Source organism: Sardina pilchardus, chromosome 3 (assembly GCF_963854185.1).
Source record: "Sardina pilchardus chromosome 3, fSarPil1.1, whole genome shotgun sequence".
In the NCBI taxonomy this organism is placed as follows: Eukaryota; Metazoa; Chordata; class Actinopteri; order Clupeiformes; family Clupeidae; genus Sardina; species Sardina pilchardus.
In genome coordinates this window covers 17,216,121-17,232,266 of record NC_084996.1, presented here as the reverse complement: position 1 = coordinate 17,232,266, position 16,146 = coordinate 17,216,121, and the positions used below count along the sequence as shown (strand labels likewise).

The window sequence follows — 16,146 nt, the reverse complement described above, 5'->3', positions numbered from 1 at the left end:
AAATCTCTTGCTTGTTTGAAAATGTACCTACAGTCAGAAGCATGCTGGACTCCTTGAACAGGGGGTGGCTAGCATCAGCCAGGATGAACTGGGCCTTATGCAAAGTCCTGAGCTTGTTCAAATAAGATAAGTCACTCAGGGTCAAACTTAGCCTGGGTGTTCCCATACTGCCTTGCGCGGTGATTTCTTTCACGCTGCTAAGGCAGTCTGGAAACTAACGCCCACATTTTCGCCTGATGTTGGCGACCAATCACAGAACAGGGGAGAAAGCAAGACCATATGCACAGACGCATTTGATAGACATCCGTGGCGCCCAATGAACTGATCTGGGCATTTTTTCAAATACGAGAAAATGTCTGGTTGCCAGACCACGTCTCATTGGAGAAGTGGTAGGCGCTAGCCAGGCTAGGTCAAACTTGCAATTTGGCTGCAAACTTTGACAATATCCTAACATCGGTTTCTAATTCTGAGATGAAGTGACCCTTATTTATAATGCTGCACAAGCTCAACAGCCTGGTCACTGGCCACTCCAGGAGAGATGACCATGGGATTTGCCCTAGAATTGTCATTTAGTTGTCTAAGTGATTGTGGCTCTCCTCAGCAGTAATGACCTGACCGTGGCCCTGACACTGATTTCACAGAGTGGTGCAAGTCGTCTTTCTTGAACATCAATGTGCCAAAACCAAATCACTGAATTGCCTGTGAATGACATGATGCCTGACATTGGCTTTGTCGCTCCTCTGTGTACAACACAATAAAAAGAGGATTTATGATGATATCCACGTCATGATAAGGGTCTACGATGCAAACCAATGTTTGCCTCATCTGAGTTACCAAGAGTTCCTGTTTCCTGCAGCCCAGCAAAGCGCTGCATCTCTCTCAAGGCTCTCTCAATGGTCTCCTTGGTGTGAAGTCTCCCAGTCCGTACATCGGCAGGAGGCAAGTAGCCATAGCGGCTCAGCCAGTCCTTAAAACACAGAACAAAGGAGGGCGTCAGTGTGACACATGTGGCATGGTGTAGGCCAAATAACTTGCACATACCGCAGGAACATGGCTGTCCCCACAGCCCCATCTCTGAGCTTCATTTCATCTGTTTGAGGGCATTTCAAAGTTCAAAGAGTTCAGATACAGTTATATCAGTCTGGCTATCACCATATCAATCTTTTATTGAGTCAATAACATTAGTCTGGGGAGTCTGAGTGTTATTTCTACTGAACAAGAGGGGTGATCAATGGGCATAACTCAAATGACTGTATCAGACCAACGATCTGAGAGCGCCTTTTGGATAAGCTAGTTTGCAATAGGACCCAGAAGATGTGAACAGGAAGCAGGAGAGATGGATCTGCAGGTTTCCAGCCTGAGCTGCAGGGCGAAATCCAGAGTTTTCCAGAGTTGTCTTAGATGGTACATCCGTTGTCTGGCTTTTTAACCAGAGCTTGATCTGAGCCTATCTGATTTACTTTGTGCTGCTGGAACCTATCCAAAGCAAGAGCCAGACCAATCAATGAAATGATAGTGAAGATCTTTACGTCATACTTAGCTGCAGTTCAATGTCATACAGTAGCCATGATCTGGTGACACTGATATGCATGTGTCATTTTCAATATAAGAATGGTTGTTGTTCTATGTTGATGTTCTATTATTCTTTTGTGGGAGACTTGGGGAAAATGATTTAATGGCATTGTTTAACCTCCAGACGTCAAGAAATGCCTTTACAAACAAATCATATCAAGTTACTCTTAAAACAGCTTTGAAAACGCACAAACGCAGGAGATGATATCAACGGGGCCTAATGCAAGAGCTGGGCTAAGTGCAAAGTGTACAATCTAATTAAATATTGCTTAATTAGGCTATACTAATCTTTGAAATGCATTGATCCGATAGGAGCTAAGAAGCTCTCACGCAGCTGGCATTAGTTCGTCCAAGAACTTTGAACATAGACTGACTGATGGCCAAATGTCTCTTTTGTGTCTGAGTTTCCAGCCACCAGTGTGCTTATAGGCTATTTTGTCAATATTGCCTAGAGGTTAAAGAACTACGGCTATACAGATAGCCTATTATTTTTCATTGAATAATATAAAACTAGACTATCCTGTGTCCTGCAGATTCTAATTGTAGGCTACATTAGGATGAAAACAGTCCTTAAAACTGACTTTGTAGCGCATAATAGCTTAATCGAACTTTCTAATTGAACTTATAGACCCGTTTGAGGGATTGGACTACTTTAAAATAAATGAAAGACCAGCCAACAGAACTGATTTCTCAAAGTATGGTGCGCGTAGCCTACACTGTTGTTTTCATGGGGTAACGCCAGTAGCCTACTTACCACTCCACGGGAATAGTGGTCCACAGTTAGAGCAGGGAGCGCTGAAGAGATGCTGGGAAGTATTAGTCCGACCACAAGAAGCACGTAAAAGGTCATTTTATGGGACAAGGTAGTCCAAGTAGACTTCGGAAGACAAAGACTTGCGTTACGCAGCGTTACGCAGCGCACACATCTCCAATATTAAGTCGGCACCATAGAGTGCAATTTCACAGTCACGACATAACTTATATTTGAAGCTTTCCTAAAGCGTTCCTTGCCACAAAGATAGGCGACAGTTCACAGCAACAAATTCTCAGCAGACGCTAAAGACTGTTGTTTCCCATTTGCTTTTTGTCTCGGGAGACTAGGCAGCGCCCGGATCAATATCCATATAGGACCTCCTGTAACGGGACTGCTCCGGCTTTTAACTCAGACTGTATGGATTCTTGTCAGCAAAGTGTTCTCTACATCTCCATCCCGCCCTCTCTCTCTCTCTCTCCCACATGAGCGCGCGCACGCACGCACGCACGCACGCACACATACACACACACACACACACACACACACACACACACACACACACACACACACACACACACAGTAAAACACACATGTGAGACAAGTTGCAGCTGAAAATTGTTTTGGATTGATTCTGTTATCACTAGAGTGTTTATGGGCAGTGATTGCTGCTGTTGACTGCTTGATAAACAATGCTAACGCATTACAAATGCATATTCTACATGTGAAGGACCACATTAACCTCTCTCCCTCTCTCTCTCTCTCACTCACTCACTCACTCACACACTCACTCACTCACTCACTCACTCACTCACTCACACACACACACACACACACACAGACACACAGACACAGACACAGACACACACACACACACACACACACACACACAGACACACACACACACACACACACACACACACACACACACACACACACACACACACACACACACTGTGTAATAAATAAAATCATACATACACACAGACACATGTAAACACTTAGATACATACACAGACAGACAGACACACACAGACGCCCGCCAAAACTGTTAAATGGACACACTGTTGTATGAATAATGAAAGGACACTATAAAGCTGCCATAACCCGCTCTCTAACACAGGGAGCTGGAGGACTCCATGAGTCATAAACACTACAGAGTGTCTGCTTACAACTCCAGCATTATGGTCAGAGAGGATGGGGGTGGGGGGTGGGGGGTGGGCTGAGGGGGAAAGAGATAGCTATCTTCACTTGACTAATAATACGCCAAAGAAGAGATGAAGGGAGTTGTGAGGAGCGGGAAGAGAAGAGTGGCATGTGTGGAGCAGAAAACAGGGGGATGGGAAAGAGGAAGAGGAGAGAAGAGAGAGGGGAGGAGGAGAGTGAGACCTTCTTCCTTCTCCATATTTAATTGAGTCGGTCCATGAAGAGATGAGGCGTTTGGCTTCTGTATGTGTGGCTGAGTGGATGTGTATCTGTTTTTTCCAGGATGCACCCCCTGAAGTGAATGAATGTGCATGTTTGATCCAAGAGAGGATGTTTATGCATTTTTTGTATGAGAGGATGGGAGAGGGAAGCAGAGGATTAAAAAAGGAGGCAAATTACCCCTCTTTTCGGCTGACGCCGTGTTTGAACACTGCACAGTGGGCCACAAAGAGTTTCCTCTATAAGCAAATCAAAACACAGATGCTCACCCTGTAGAAGAGGTTACAGCATATTGACCACCTCTCTCTCTCTGGATATATAGGTCCTCTTTTTCCTTCTGATTTGAACACTACTGGAATAACATCCCCTCACCATATTGTACAGTATACTGCCATAGTTAGATCGAGTATGTTTCAGCTGCTTCATAATGACAATGTAAGGGATTTGGGTGTGCATACTGATAATAATGTATAAATGAAAGGGGATTTGGTTGTACGTCCTGTCATGATCATGAGGCGTTACGCTGTCAAGTACACTCTCTATCTTAAAACAGGCATATGAGTTTAGAATTTACACACTAAACAACAATAAATAACCCAAAAAAACCATTTTCGCTCCCATTTGTCATGAGTTGCCATTCAATTGCCTTTCAGTTTAGACATTTATTAAACTCACATGAAATAGGCAGTGAAGATGAGTCATTTTGAGGAGAAACACAATGTGGACCAACTGTTATTCTACTTTTACCCTCTACCAAGACAAATCCAAGACTATAATTGCAAACTATATGATTATAAACAAAGCCACACAAAATATTTTACAATAAAAGCAACTGAACACTTCATAAATCAAACTTTATTATCATTCCTTTAGTCATACAGGTGGTCTTATTGAGATACTCCATGAATGAAATGTCTACACAAGCAACACCAATGCTCATTTCACAAATAAAAAAGGAAAGCTCAAATGCTTAGGGATGTTGGAGAATCTACAACATAAAGGAATTTGTTCAGAATTCTCAATTCTCTCTCAGCATCTCCCTGAGTGCCCTCTCTCTTGAACCCCACGGAGCGTCATCAGGAGGACTCTCTTACGAACACGTCTCGTTTCGGGCAGAAGGAGTATTCGGCTTTGTGGTGCATGATCAGTTTGTTATTCGCAAAGTAGAAGCTGTCCGACCGTGTCTCATACGGGCACGCTATCATCTCTTCAACTATAGGAACAGAGAAACACACACACACACACACACACACACACACACAAAACACACACATCTGAGTCTTATTGCCATCTTGCCATCTTCTCCATAGCCATTTCAACTAATGGCAATAACTGAGCAAGGTATTAAAAGTGACACTTTGCACAGCCATTTCGGTGGCTCAAGACATACCTATCTCTGGGTCCAGCTGAGGCACAGTGTAGATGTGCTCGCAGGTGTTTCTGCTGTCTGGGATGCAGAAACCAATCTCAAAGTCGAAGCTTTTAAGGAGCAGGTTTCGGAAGTAATGCCTCTCAATGAGCCGGAATTTGTGCACTGCTTTGGTTCCCACTATAAACTCCAACCTGCATAAGAAGAGAGGGAGAGGGAGAGGGAGAGAGAGAGAGAGAGAGAGAGATGTTTCATAATATAGAGTTGCGCTAAACATGGTTTATCATATAAACCATGCTAAACTAATTTGGGAAGAGAATCTTAGAAATAACTTGATTTGTAGACAGAGAGACTGCATGCTGATTGATGGGCTGATGGACTACGGTAGTATTTGAGTAAAAATATTTCTCACAAAATGTATTTGTGAAATGAGAGAGACAAGAGGGAAACACACACACACACACACACACACACACACACACAAAGATTAGCCTACGTTATTAATATACCATATCGACTTACGTGGCTCCGATCTCCCTGATGGCAAGGAAAGCAGGTGAAAAGTGATATCGAATAAATCTCCCTGGCTCCTGCTGCTGCTGCTGCTGCTGCTCGCCAGTGATCTCTTACAGGGAGGCCAGAGTGCTCGTTAGAACTACATTAACAACACTACAACTGCTAATGATTACAATGACTTGTTTGCCATTTCAATCCATCTCCAATCTTCATCGCATCATCATCATCATCATCATCACCACCATCATCATCATCATCTGTTTTGGAATTTCAGTACATAGCTTAAAGCAACACATTTCAGGCATCTCTTTACAAGACAGTGGCAAATGTAATTTCTATAGAACAGACTTGTATAGTTTTATAGACATTATAAAACGTGTAGACTAATACACTTTTATAGACTTTTGCAGTGTTTTTAGTTTTCCCCATTTGGACGAAAGGAGAATCATAAGAAAATACTTGAAAATATATACAGAGACTGGGAGGTTCGCAGGAAAGCAATGTTTTTCTAAATATTTGGGTGATTTCACAACAGAAAGCACACCACGTGACAACACACAAACCACAAGCACACACCTGAACTGTGCATGTGTCTGTGGCGACGGTTTATGTGAGCACATACCTGTTGGACAGTGTTTTTTGATATCCAGAATGATGGCGCCACTGTCCACGTCCCTTATTTTGAAGTGCGAGAAGCTGATGTTGTAAACATTATCCTCAGGAGAGCACAAGTAAGCTGTTCAGGACGATAAACACAAAATGAAAACACAACACTTGAGTACACGCATTCCACTGGTGAACTGCTGCATTCATGAGGTGCCTCTCATTTAGAGTTTATACAGTATGTCCTCCCTCGCTCCTCGGGCCTCGATCCTCACTGATGTACATAAAGAATGATGGGGCGGCAACAATGATAGTCTATCCCTTCGTCTATCTTTCTTTATGTAGATCAGTGAGGATCGAGGCCCGAGGAGCGAGGGAGGACGTATAAACTCTAAGTGAGAGGCACCCATGGTATCATGGCTGATCACATGAGGAAACTGCAACCTGGAGGCACACCACATACCACATCCACACAGGTCAGACAATGGTCATTCATGAGGTCCTAAACCTGCACTTTGTACACGTCGGCATGCAGTTCTGGACTCAATCACTAGAGGGCAACATTTGAGACTTTGAATAGCTTGTCTGTGCTGAATCATCAATCACCATCTTGGTCTACTACTGATTGTGTCTACAAGAAGACGCTAAACCATTGTTAACAAAATGTGATAAATGATTTCTTCCCTTTAAATGTGTGTTGTTCTGATTATATAATAAGTTGAACACTGATTATATAATATGTAAGAAAACAATCGAATATCCTCTTCAAGACTGCAACCTTTACATGTATTTCACATGAATATGCCATGAACTGAGTGAAGGCATTTTTATATGACATTCTGTGGCTCCTTTCGTTCCATGATATGAAAGTGATGTGATGTGATGTGTGTTAGGTGATAATGTACAGAAATCCTTACAGGACCCTATAGCTGAGACACTGCAGCATCAGCATTAGCTTGTGCACATGTAGCATTAACATTATAGCAGCCAGATTATTGCAAAACAATATTGTAGTTTGAAGAATGTTATACATGGGACACATTGGGAATGATGAATGGGAATATAGGCCTATACATTGGGAATGATGAATGGGATATACTGGGAAAATGTGTAGCTCTCTATCTCTCTTTATATTCTGCAGTCCTGTTAGCCTAAGGCATGACAACTATGAACTCTGCATTGTTTTATATTATATCATATTGTCGCTTTGGACAAAGGCGTCTGCCAAATAGCCATAACCATATTTTAGATTAGATTAGATTAGATTAAATTAAATTCAACTGTATTGTCATTGTGCAGAGCACAAGCACAAAGACAAACCAAATTGTACTACAACCACACACAACTACACTTTTTGTGTGCCAATTCATGTTAAGTCATGCTGGTGTTCCATGAAAAGGCCTATCAGCATAGCAGTGAGAATCCAAAGAAAGAGTAAATTCATGAAATTCTTGATTTCGTCACAGCTTGAACCCATGTTGAACCGACGGCAGTTTTTGGGAACCTCGTGTCATCCCAGTTGTTATGGCAACCGTGGACTCACCCCGCGTGTATCCCGCTAGTCTCAGGACCTGCTCCGGTGTCACCGGGCCCGTGGGCTTCCAGTCGGGCCACAGGTCCCCCTCCACCTCGTCCATCTCCCCCGTGATGAAGCCGTTCCAGTCCAACAGCTCGCCCTCCTCTTCCCCTTCCCCCACCATCTCCGTCTCCTGCCCTGTCTCCTGGCCCTCGTCCTCCGTCTCCAGCGCGGGATACTGATATTCTTCCTCATCGCTCTCCAGCTCTTTGTCATCTAGGTTCTCCATTTCTATGCTTCAGCGATTCTGTTGGTAACTGTTGGTCGTTTTACTCTCTCTCTCCCTTTTTCTCTCAACTCTGCCGTACTGCTGGCGCAGACTTCACACTCTCGGTGTCAGTGACTAAAACAGATTAGGTCAATCTGAGGCCTCTAATCCCAGACAATCCTCAATTAAATACAGACCCAGCCTATGGCAACCCGTCAGGGACAAAACACAAAAAAGAGATTACTCGGGGCATGAGTGAGAGAGAGAGAGGGAGGCAGACAACAGAGGACTGTACACAGTATTTATGAATGACCAAACTTTAAATCCATTTCATTGAATTCATTCACTTTATAATTCATTTATGAATAATCCTAAACATTGCATTGTTAACATTATGCAACCATCTTATAAGGTGCACATTGTATATCTTCCATGTTGCAACACAGAGTTCATGGTGTCCTAGAAAACACTGAAACGGGATCTCTGTTCCCGTAACACATTTGTAAATCTAGTGCTGTGAATTGAGTCAGCCGGATGCTTTAGTGTGACTTTTTTGCAACACATGAGATGCAATGACTTTGGAGGCGTGGCATGAGAACCACATCCTGTTTTAGCCTCTGACCCTGTGATCCCACTGTCACCATGGCAATGGAATGGAACTTTTTTTTTTCGTCATCTGTTTCTGTCAGTTATGATTGGTCCCCTGGGGTTTCCCAGAAGTCTAGCTGAGTGGCTGGTGCCCCAACAGAGCAAGCAGAAGTTTGGTAGGAAGTTGAAGACAATGTGAGATGAGCGGAGATCAGGTATGGTAAGTTATATTACGTTTTTATTACGTTATTTTAGACCGTCTAATTCACAGTGAAGATATAGAGGTTTATTCATTAAGAGAACGGTGAGGTCAAAGAGAACTTTCTCACTTTAAAAAGCCAAGTATTTGAAGAAGCATGTGTTGAGCAACTCAGAAACCAAAACAAAAACTGAGCCTGCTTTAATTGTGCTTACGTTTCTCTCTGATTTGATCTTCTATCCATACCTCAACAGGTACTATACGCTCAGAGACGCAACATGATTTGGACGCTGCTTTCTGTGGGTTTTTGTGTCTGTCACGTCCTTGCTGAATCAACACTATCTTCCTTATTCAATGTGAATAACACCATGGCAACCCCAGGAGTAAACAAACATCCGTACAGTCAGATCAGTACGGTGACAGAAGCTTCTGCTACATCAGTGGTCAGTGACACAACAACAGCGCAAACAAATACAACAACCACAAAGACATTAACAGCAGATACCAACAGGACGCTCACAGCAGACAAAGTGGACCTCACTGAGGGAACAACAGCAGATCCATTGGTTGAAAACACAGACATTTCAAAAACAACTCTTGGACTGACAACAAACAGTAAGCCCAACACGCCGAAGACCGACCCTTATGTTTTGGCTGCCGTTACAACCCCCGGACCATCGATCCAACAGCAGGCGACAGCCTCTTACACCTCCACCGAGGAGCACATTGCCACTCAGAGCACAGGAGCAGGCTCAACCACAGCACAGCGGCACACAGGCCCCCAGCCCACACCAGGCCCCTCTCCGCTGGGGCTAGAGGTGACCCAGGGCCATCTGGAGGCCACAGCCAGCTCACAGCCAGCCTCCCCTGAGCCAGACCGGGGCATCACGGAGGGACGGACGGATTCGGCTCCATCCGAGCAGACGACGATAATCGATCGGAGTGTAAACCACACTTTGCCCAGTGAGGCGGCTCTGACTCAAGGCTTGGGCCACACCCACCCGTCTGTGTCTCAGACGGAGAACTCAACGCAGGCTGGGTCAGAGAGCACGGAGAGCGAGCTACGCACAGACAGCATGACAACACAGAGCACAAGGAGTTATGATGCAAATGCAAACATGACCTCAAGAGTCCATCTCCAACTAACCACTGATGGAGTCACACGCACCACCACCACCACCACCACACCCAACAGCACGATATTCATCAGCCTCAGAACAGGAGCGGCGACTGCGGGTCCTTCCGCTGCCCCGCACGCTCCCACGGACTTTGCGACGGACACGTCCAACACCAGCCTGCCCGTCATCAACAGCACTTCAGCATCGGACATCTCCATTCAGCTGCGCACCGTGACGACCACCACCACCACCACGGTGAAGATGACCACAGGAGGAGGCCTGAGGCCGGAGGATTTGCTGACCGAAACCAAAACAAACATCTCGGGATGCACTGAGGGAAGGCCCACTCACAGGCTGACCTGCTTCCTCATCATCTGGGGCCTGGCCCTGGTCGCGTCCTTCTTCCTGGGCCTCAGCATCTTCCTGTGGGTCCGTCTGTCCGCCGTGAGGAGGAGGAGCGGGCGCCGGGAGACGGACACGCGGAGAGGAGGGGCAGGAGGCGCGCAGAGAGGAGCCACCGCCGTGGAGGAGAAGGGGAGCCTGTGGGCCAACCCGCGGGCCAGCGTCGAGGAGAGGGTGGAGTTCTGGTACCACAACGGCACCATGACCAACAGCAGCGACCGACGCAGAGGGCCGTGCGAGGAGCGAAGAAGGAGCGACAGAAAAGGGGGGAAGATGAACGGAGGCCTGTGGAATCAGCCTAAAGTGACTATGTCCGACATCACAGAGTTCTGGTACGGGAGGGAGAGGCCGACGGGGACGATACTGGAGGAGGAGGAGGCCTAGGGAGCAAAACGAGGACACGAGAGAGAGACTGGACCATTAAGGCTGAGCCTTACAATTCTCTCACTGTTCTATCTGTAAGGCAAACGTATTTGTAGATTAATGGAAGATATTTGTTATTCGTCGGCTCTATGTTTTGTCTTGCAGAGTAAATGTTTTATATTCCACTTGTGTGAGAGTGTGCTTGTGTCAGGGAACATGTGTGTGAATGCGGATGTAGTAGGGGGTTTATAACGGCGTGATTGTTCATGTGCAAGAGATGGGCAGAGCTGGTAGCAAAGGGAGAAGGTTTCTGACAGAAAGAGGAAATGATACCGACTGATCTTATTTAGGGGACGGGGAGGGCGCCAACACCACACAGAGAACAGAACAGATCACCTTGTTAATACGAGTCGAGTGTACACCCTACCCCAAACACGTACATGCACGCACACGCGCATACGCACGCACGCACGCAAGCAAGCATGTGCTCACACACACACACACACACAAATGGCATACAAACAAAAATACAAAATACAAATAATGAACAATACAGGACCAAATTACAAACAGATACATGTATCTGCATGCAGAAGAAGTTGACTACATGTATATGTACAAAAATTCTCATTACTATGAGCTCATGCTGAATTGAGATTTCACAGAATTTCACTGACACATTTTCAAGTGAAATCTGATGATAATCTGATATCCGTATGTACCGTATGTGTGAAACTACTATGACGTATTCAGCTTCCTGCCTTTAACGTTTCTCATGAACTCATAGCATCCCTCCACCCAATGGCATATTTCACACAAACACACAACCGCACACAAATGCACAAACACAAACACACGCGCACACACACAAGCACACTAGTAAACACACACACACACACACACACACACACACACACATTCTCTCTCTCTCTCTCTCTCTCTCTCACACACACACACACACACATACACACACAGTCCAGATATAAATACCTGCTCAAAAGCACAAACACATGCATGCAAACAGCACAAAGCAATGCCCACATGTCTCAACACACCCAGCATGCGGCTTCCTCTGATGGCAGTCGACTTCTCGTTTGAGGGCGGCACCAGAGGAACATTACGACAGAGCACTGAGGTATAGTGAACCCTTGGCCTTTATCCAGTTCCAACTATCTCACTTCAACAGGAGCCACGGCCAGCAAACAGTCTCTCTCGGGTGAGGAGAGATAGAGGGAGAAAGAAAGAGAAATCAAGAGAGGATGGCGCAGCGTGACTAGAATACACTGACTCCTTCCAAAGAGAGAGCAGGCCAACCAGGGGAATTGCTTAAAGTGTTTCTTTCTATCTTTCAAGAATGAACACCCACACTACAAGCAACCTCCACCAGTGATGCACATGTATCAGGTAAGCCTTGTTCTTACTTAAAAAAAGAAAGCTAAGCTAACAGCTCCTAACCTGACACATACTGTACATTCACAAAGGATTTCAAAATATCCAGAAGAATGAATGACATAGTCAGCTACCGACATACATATACTGTAGTAGATACTGTATCTTCCAAAGGTGGAAGAGGAAGAAAGTCACGCTCTTCAATTGTAGCCATAAGCCCATTAGTTAGTAATGACTTCTCCAATGAATAACCAAGAGCTCTTTGTTTAGGTATTGTTTAGGTATTTGATATCCCGTATTGTGTATGAGTTTATACATTTCTATAACACATTTCTAAAAGACTTTGCAAATGTAGTAATGTGGTATATTGTCCACTACAACACATGCGCTATTTAGATAGATAGAAAGATTAATAGATACTTTATTGATCCCCAAGGGAAAATTCAAATTAATTTCCAACTGGATAGCTTAGAGACATTTAGATTAATTTACAACTGAGATGCTCATACCTAAAACACATGGTAAATAACTGAATGTACAGTATATTGGGGAACCCTACACTAAAGGTATGAAAACCAAATGCATATTTTGAGGTAATATTCTCACTGACTGGATTGTACTGTATATAACATCACAATCAAGTTGTGTTGAGTTTGTGTTGTGTAAATGGTGATCCAACTGCCATTGCCACAGCCATCATGCACATTACACAAGCAGTCCAGACAAAGTTTTTTTTTTTTAGCAGTGAAATGGTCATCTAAACTATTTATTTTTGTGTAATGTAGTGTAGTGTACAGAAAACGTTTGTCTAGGAGCGCTTCTTGGACTCAGAAAAATTTTGTTTGAGGTGCTCTTTGGAAGGGAAAAAAATCAGTTGGAAAAACCAGAGGAACTCCAAGGCACTCTCATGTAACAAAAGTTAAAAAGCCTTTATTGTAGCGGCTTGGTCACAAAACTTGACTCCCTGATGAAGGCTACATTGCCGAAACGCGTTGGAGTTTTTGAAAAGGTTTAATGTGACCAAGCCGCTACAATAAAGGCTTTTTAACTTTTGTAGTGTAGTGTAATTGTAATAGTTGAAGTGATGAAGGCATTCCTTTTGGAGCATTCCCAATCTAGTAAGAGCTCGTCCTGGAAGAAACGTTGGCATAATTCATTTTGTCCACATTTTTTCCCCACTAATTGTGAATATTTTCTATTTTTCACTCTGTGAAGATCTCTGCAGCTTGAATTCCCCTCTGCCCTGGTACCAATGCCAAGCAACCGGCACGAAACCTCACTTGAGTGACTGAGGTGAAAAGAGGAAGAGAGCTAAGGAGGTAAACAGAGCTGAGAAAGGAAGAAAACGTGGCTGTGCGTTTTCCGGCCACCATACACCCGCGAGGCCCGAGTCTGCAGAAGCACCGCAGCACCAGTGCCAGTGAGGCAGAGGGCACGTCAGAGCGGGCGCTGAGGGCAAACAGAAGTCTGCGGTGGGGTGACAGAGGAAGAAAAAAGGTGCCACCCCCTCTCGTATGCCAACCCCTCTCGTCTGCCACCTCTTCTGCCAGGCCAGGGCACGGTCACAGATGTGATCCTCCAAGCGCTCGTTCACAAGCGTCAATCTTCACCCCTCTGCCTGAGCCCCGGTACAGACCACACCACACCACACCACGCAACACCACACCACGCCACACCACACCACACCACACCGTGACGCCAGGCCTGCTCTACAGAAATAAAAGGGGTATAAACACACCTAGCCCGTGCCCTGGTTGCTCTTCAGCATGGAAAAGCCTGCATTGCTTTTTGTGACTTCACTACTCCTCCTGTCCTCCTGTCCTCGCCAGCTCCATGCACAGGCAACTGATGCCGATGCAGCAGTAGTAACAGATGGCGGCATCACTGCTATGATCCCCACTGAACCCCAAACAGAGCTCGCTAGTGCTGTAATAACCACAGAGGCAGAGCCTCTCACCACTACTGAGAGTAATACACCAGAGTACACCATTTCAGACCCTCAGACTGCTCCTGAACTCCTCACCACCGTCCTTGATGAACTAGTGACAACAACCACCACAGAAGAGCCGACCACCGTTACTCTACTTCAAACTATACCTGAGACCACATCGATCCCTGAGAAAACCACTCAAACCACCACACAAATTCCTATTACAATCCAAATGACTAGTCCAGGCCCAGCTACCCCACCAGCAACCAGCCAAATCATTCCCGAAACCACTCAAACCACTAGATTAGACCCCACCTCCACAACACCTCCAACCGTACCCACAACGGAGCAGTCCACTTCCACTTCATCTTCAGCACCCCACGAGTCTACCTCTGCTGAGACCACCAGCACAGCTCCAACACCAACGACTCTCCCTCCACTCTTCATCCCAGTCATCCCTATCTCCTCAAAACCGCACCCTGAAACAAGCTCCTCCACCACCACAGGAGTCACAGATAGTTCTGGTACCTCAGACAGTTCTGGTACCCCAGGAGGGCCCATCATTCTCGGAGGCTCCTCCTCTGCAGACGACTCAGGGAGCTCGTCCAACAAGTCAATGTGGCTGGGGGTCATCGTGGCCGGCCTGGTGGCCGCACTGGCCAGCATCGCCTGCATCGCCCTGGTGGTCCGGCGCAGGAGACAGAAGCAAGGCCGCGGGTTCGGCGACGCCGCCGTCAACGGCCGAAGCCAGAGGTCCCAGAGGCGGAAGGGCAAGAAGAAGGGCGAGGAGGACGCGTGGGCCGGGCCGGTGTTGATGGGCGGCGCGGACGAGTGCGACGGCAACGGGTACAACGGCGACGCGGAGGAGGACAACAACAACGGCGGGCCGGCGGACGGCACGGAGCCCATGTTCGGCACGTTCGCGCCCGGCGAGGACGAGGAGAAGAACGCTGTGGGCGCCGAGGGCACCAAGGAGGCCAAGAAATGGCAGGAGCAGTCGCCGCTCCTCTACATCGACGAGGACGCCGAGGAGGAGGAGGAGGAGGAGCTGGACGGCATCCCAGCCAATCAGCAGGCCTCCTCTCGAGACGCACAGAGCGTAGAGAAGAAAGGGGAAGCGGGGGCAGAAACGGGTGGGGCCCTGGACGGAGCGGTGGCTTTCTGCCAAACCACAGCGGTGTGAAACTGTGCTTACTCACGACCGCTCCCCTGAATTACAGCCCCATGTGCAGTAAATGAACTTCTTTCCGTTTATAGGGGAAATGGATTAAGAAATGTGAAAACAAATCTGTGGGCAAACGAATGTAAATGGTTAGCTCTATACAGGACTTTGAGTGAACTGGAAACCAAGCCTTTGAATTCACCTGTACTGAATATCTCATGTAAATTATATTCAGCAGAACAACAACACATTCCACACTGTGATTCCAAAACCACTAGAATACTAACGTTACTGCATTGAGAATAATATCCTTACCTGAGCCGCCCAGCCACAATCTGTGCCTTTGCCTCTCTGAAATGGTGTGTGTATGGGGGGTATTGTGTAATGATGTGTGAGTGTGTGAGAGTGTGTGTGGGGTGGGGGGTTGGGGGGGGGGGGGGGGGGTATAGTGCTGCGGTTTGTATGTGAGGAGGTTATGGTCTAATGGTATGATATTGCCTTTTGTGTAAACCAATGCTCAATTCAAGGTGTCTCAATCAGATCTCTCTTTTTAGCAGACCTTTAATAATTATTTCAAGTGTGAATAGGAATGACTGTTCATAGGGAAAGTAATGTATGTCCATTTCAACATGCCTTTATGAAATAAATATTGACTTTGTTTTTCTGAGGATTTTTCGTATGTTATGCACACATTTTAAGTTTACAATGCTTGAAGGCAAAACCATCTAATACAGTATAAGTTTGACTAGTTGTTTCAAGTGTAGCCACTAGAGGGAGCCTCTGACCTATTTAGCTCAGAGATGTAGGGCTCTGATTTAGCTTCACTGATGCTGTGGGTGTGGCTATGAGTGGACAACACAGTTCTTTTGGTCAGTCCAGGGGAGGCAAATTCTGCCACAGTCTATTAGTAGTATTAGGAAAATAGGCACCTTTGACCATCCCAACTCCCCACATACAAACACTTACACATAAACA

The 16,146-nt window shown here is 45.9% G+C and overlaps 4 protein-coding genes across 5 annotated transcripts in view; 2 read left to right on the top strand and 2 right to left on the bottom strand.

Moving 5' to 3' along the window:
• Positions 1-2,422, bottom strand: part of mmp25a (matrix metallopeptidase 25a) — a gene marked incomplete in the record, with an annotated part of 5,767 nt that extends 3,345 nt beyond the window's left edge. The window contains 2 exon segments of the mRNA XM_062530944.1: positions 835-967; positions 2,327-2,422. Of these exon segments, the coding sequence (XP_062386928.1) occupies positions 835-967; positions 2,327-2,422 (229 nt within the window).
• Positions 2,423-4,583: 2,161 nt separating this feature from the next.
• unc119.2 (unc-119 lipid binding chaperone B homolog 2) lies at positions 4,584-8,041 on the bottom strand. The gene is made up of 5 exons (XM_062530943.1): positions 7,780-8,041; positions 6,256-6,369; positions 5,640-5,742; positions 5,139-5,311; positions 4,584-4,961 (listed from the first exon to the last, which is right to left on the bottom strand). Exons 1-5 carry the CDS (start codon positions 8,039-8,041, stop codon positions 4,825-4,827), a joined length of 789 nt encoding a protein of 262 aa, XP_062386927.1. The 3' UTR covers positions 4,584-4,824.
• A 612-nt stretch (positions 8,042-8,653) lies between these two features.
• si:ch73-248e21.5 (mucin-5AC) lies at positions 8,654-10,875 on the top strand. 2 transcript variants are annotated; one of them, XM_062532198.1, is made up of 2 exons: positions 8,654-8,823; positions 9,062-10,875. In XM_062532198.1, the coding sequence occupies exons 1-2, from the start codon at positions 8,809-8,811 to the stop codon at positions 10,709-10,711; spliced, it is 1,665 nt and encodes a 554-aa protein (XP_062388182.1). In that variant the 5' UTR covers positions 8,654-8,808; the 3' UTR covers positions 10,712-10,875. The 2 variants fall into 2 exon arrangements, with proteins under 2 accessions (XP_062388182.1, XP_062388183.1); XM_062532199.1 differs by having other exon boundaries at positions 8,655-8,828.
• Positions 10,876-11,841: 966 nt separating this feature from the next.
• si:ch73-248e21.7 (mucin-2) lies at positions 11,842-15,604 on the top strand. The gene is made up of 2 exons (XM_062532202.1): positions 11,842-12,094; positions 13,295-15,604. Exon 2 carries the CDS (start codon positions 13,846-13,848, stop codon positions 15,190-15,192), a length of 1,347 nt encoding a protein of 448 aa, XP_062388186.1. The 5' UTR covers positions 11,842-12,094; positions 13,295-13,845; the 3' UTR covers positions 15,193-15,604.
• The last annotated feature ends 542 nt before the right edge of the window (positions 15,605-16,146 follow it).

What these genes read in the sequence shown, in the direction of transcription:
- si:ch73-248e21.7 (XM_062532202.1), top strand. Translation starts at nt 13,846, where the DNA reads ATGGAAAAGCCTGCATTGCTTTTTGTGACTTCACTACTCCTCCTGTCC.
- unc119.2 (XM_062530943.1), bottom strand. Translation starts at nt 8,041, where the DNA reads ATGGAGAACCTAGATGACAAAGAGCTGGAGAGCGATGAGGAAGAATAT. An exon ending in CAAAAAACACTGTCCAACAG is followed by an intron (nt 5,743 to 6,255) that starts GTATGTGCTCAC and finishes CCTCCCTGTAAG; the next exon opens with AGATCACTGGCGAGCAGCAG. An exon ending in ATCAGGGAGATCGGAGCCAC is followed by an intron (nt 5,312 to 5,639) that starts GTAAGTCGATAT and finishes CTTCTTATGCAG; the next exon opens with GTTGGAGTTTATAGTGGGAA.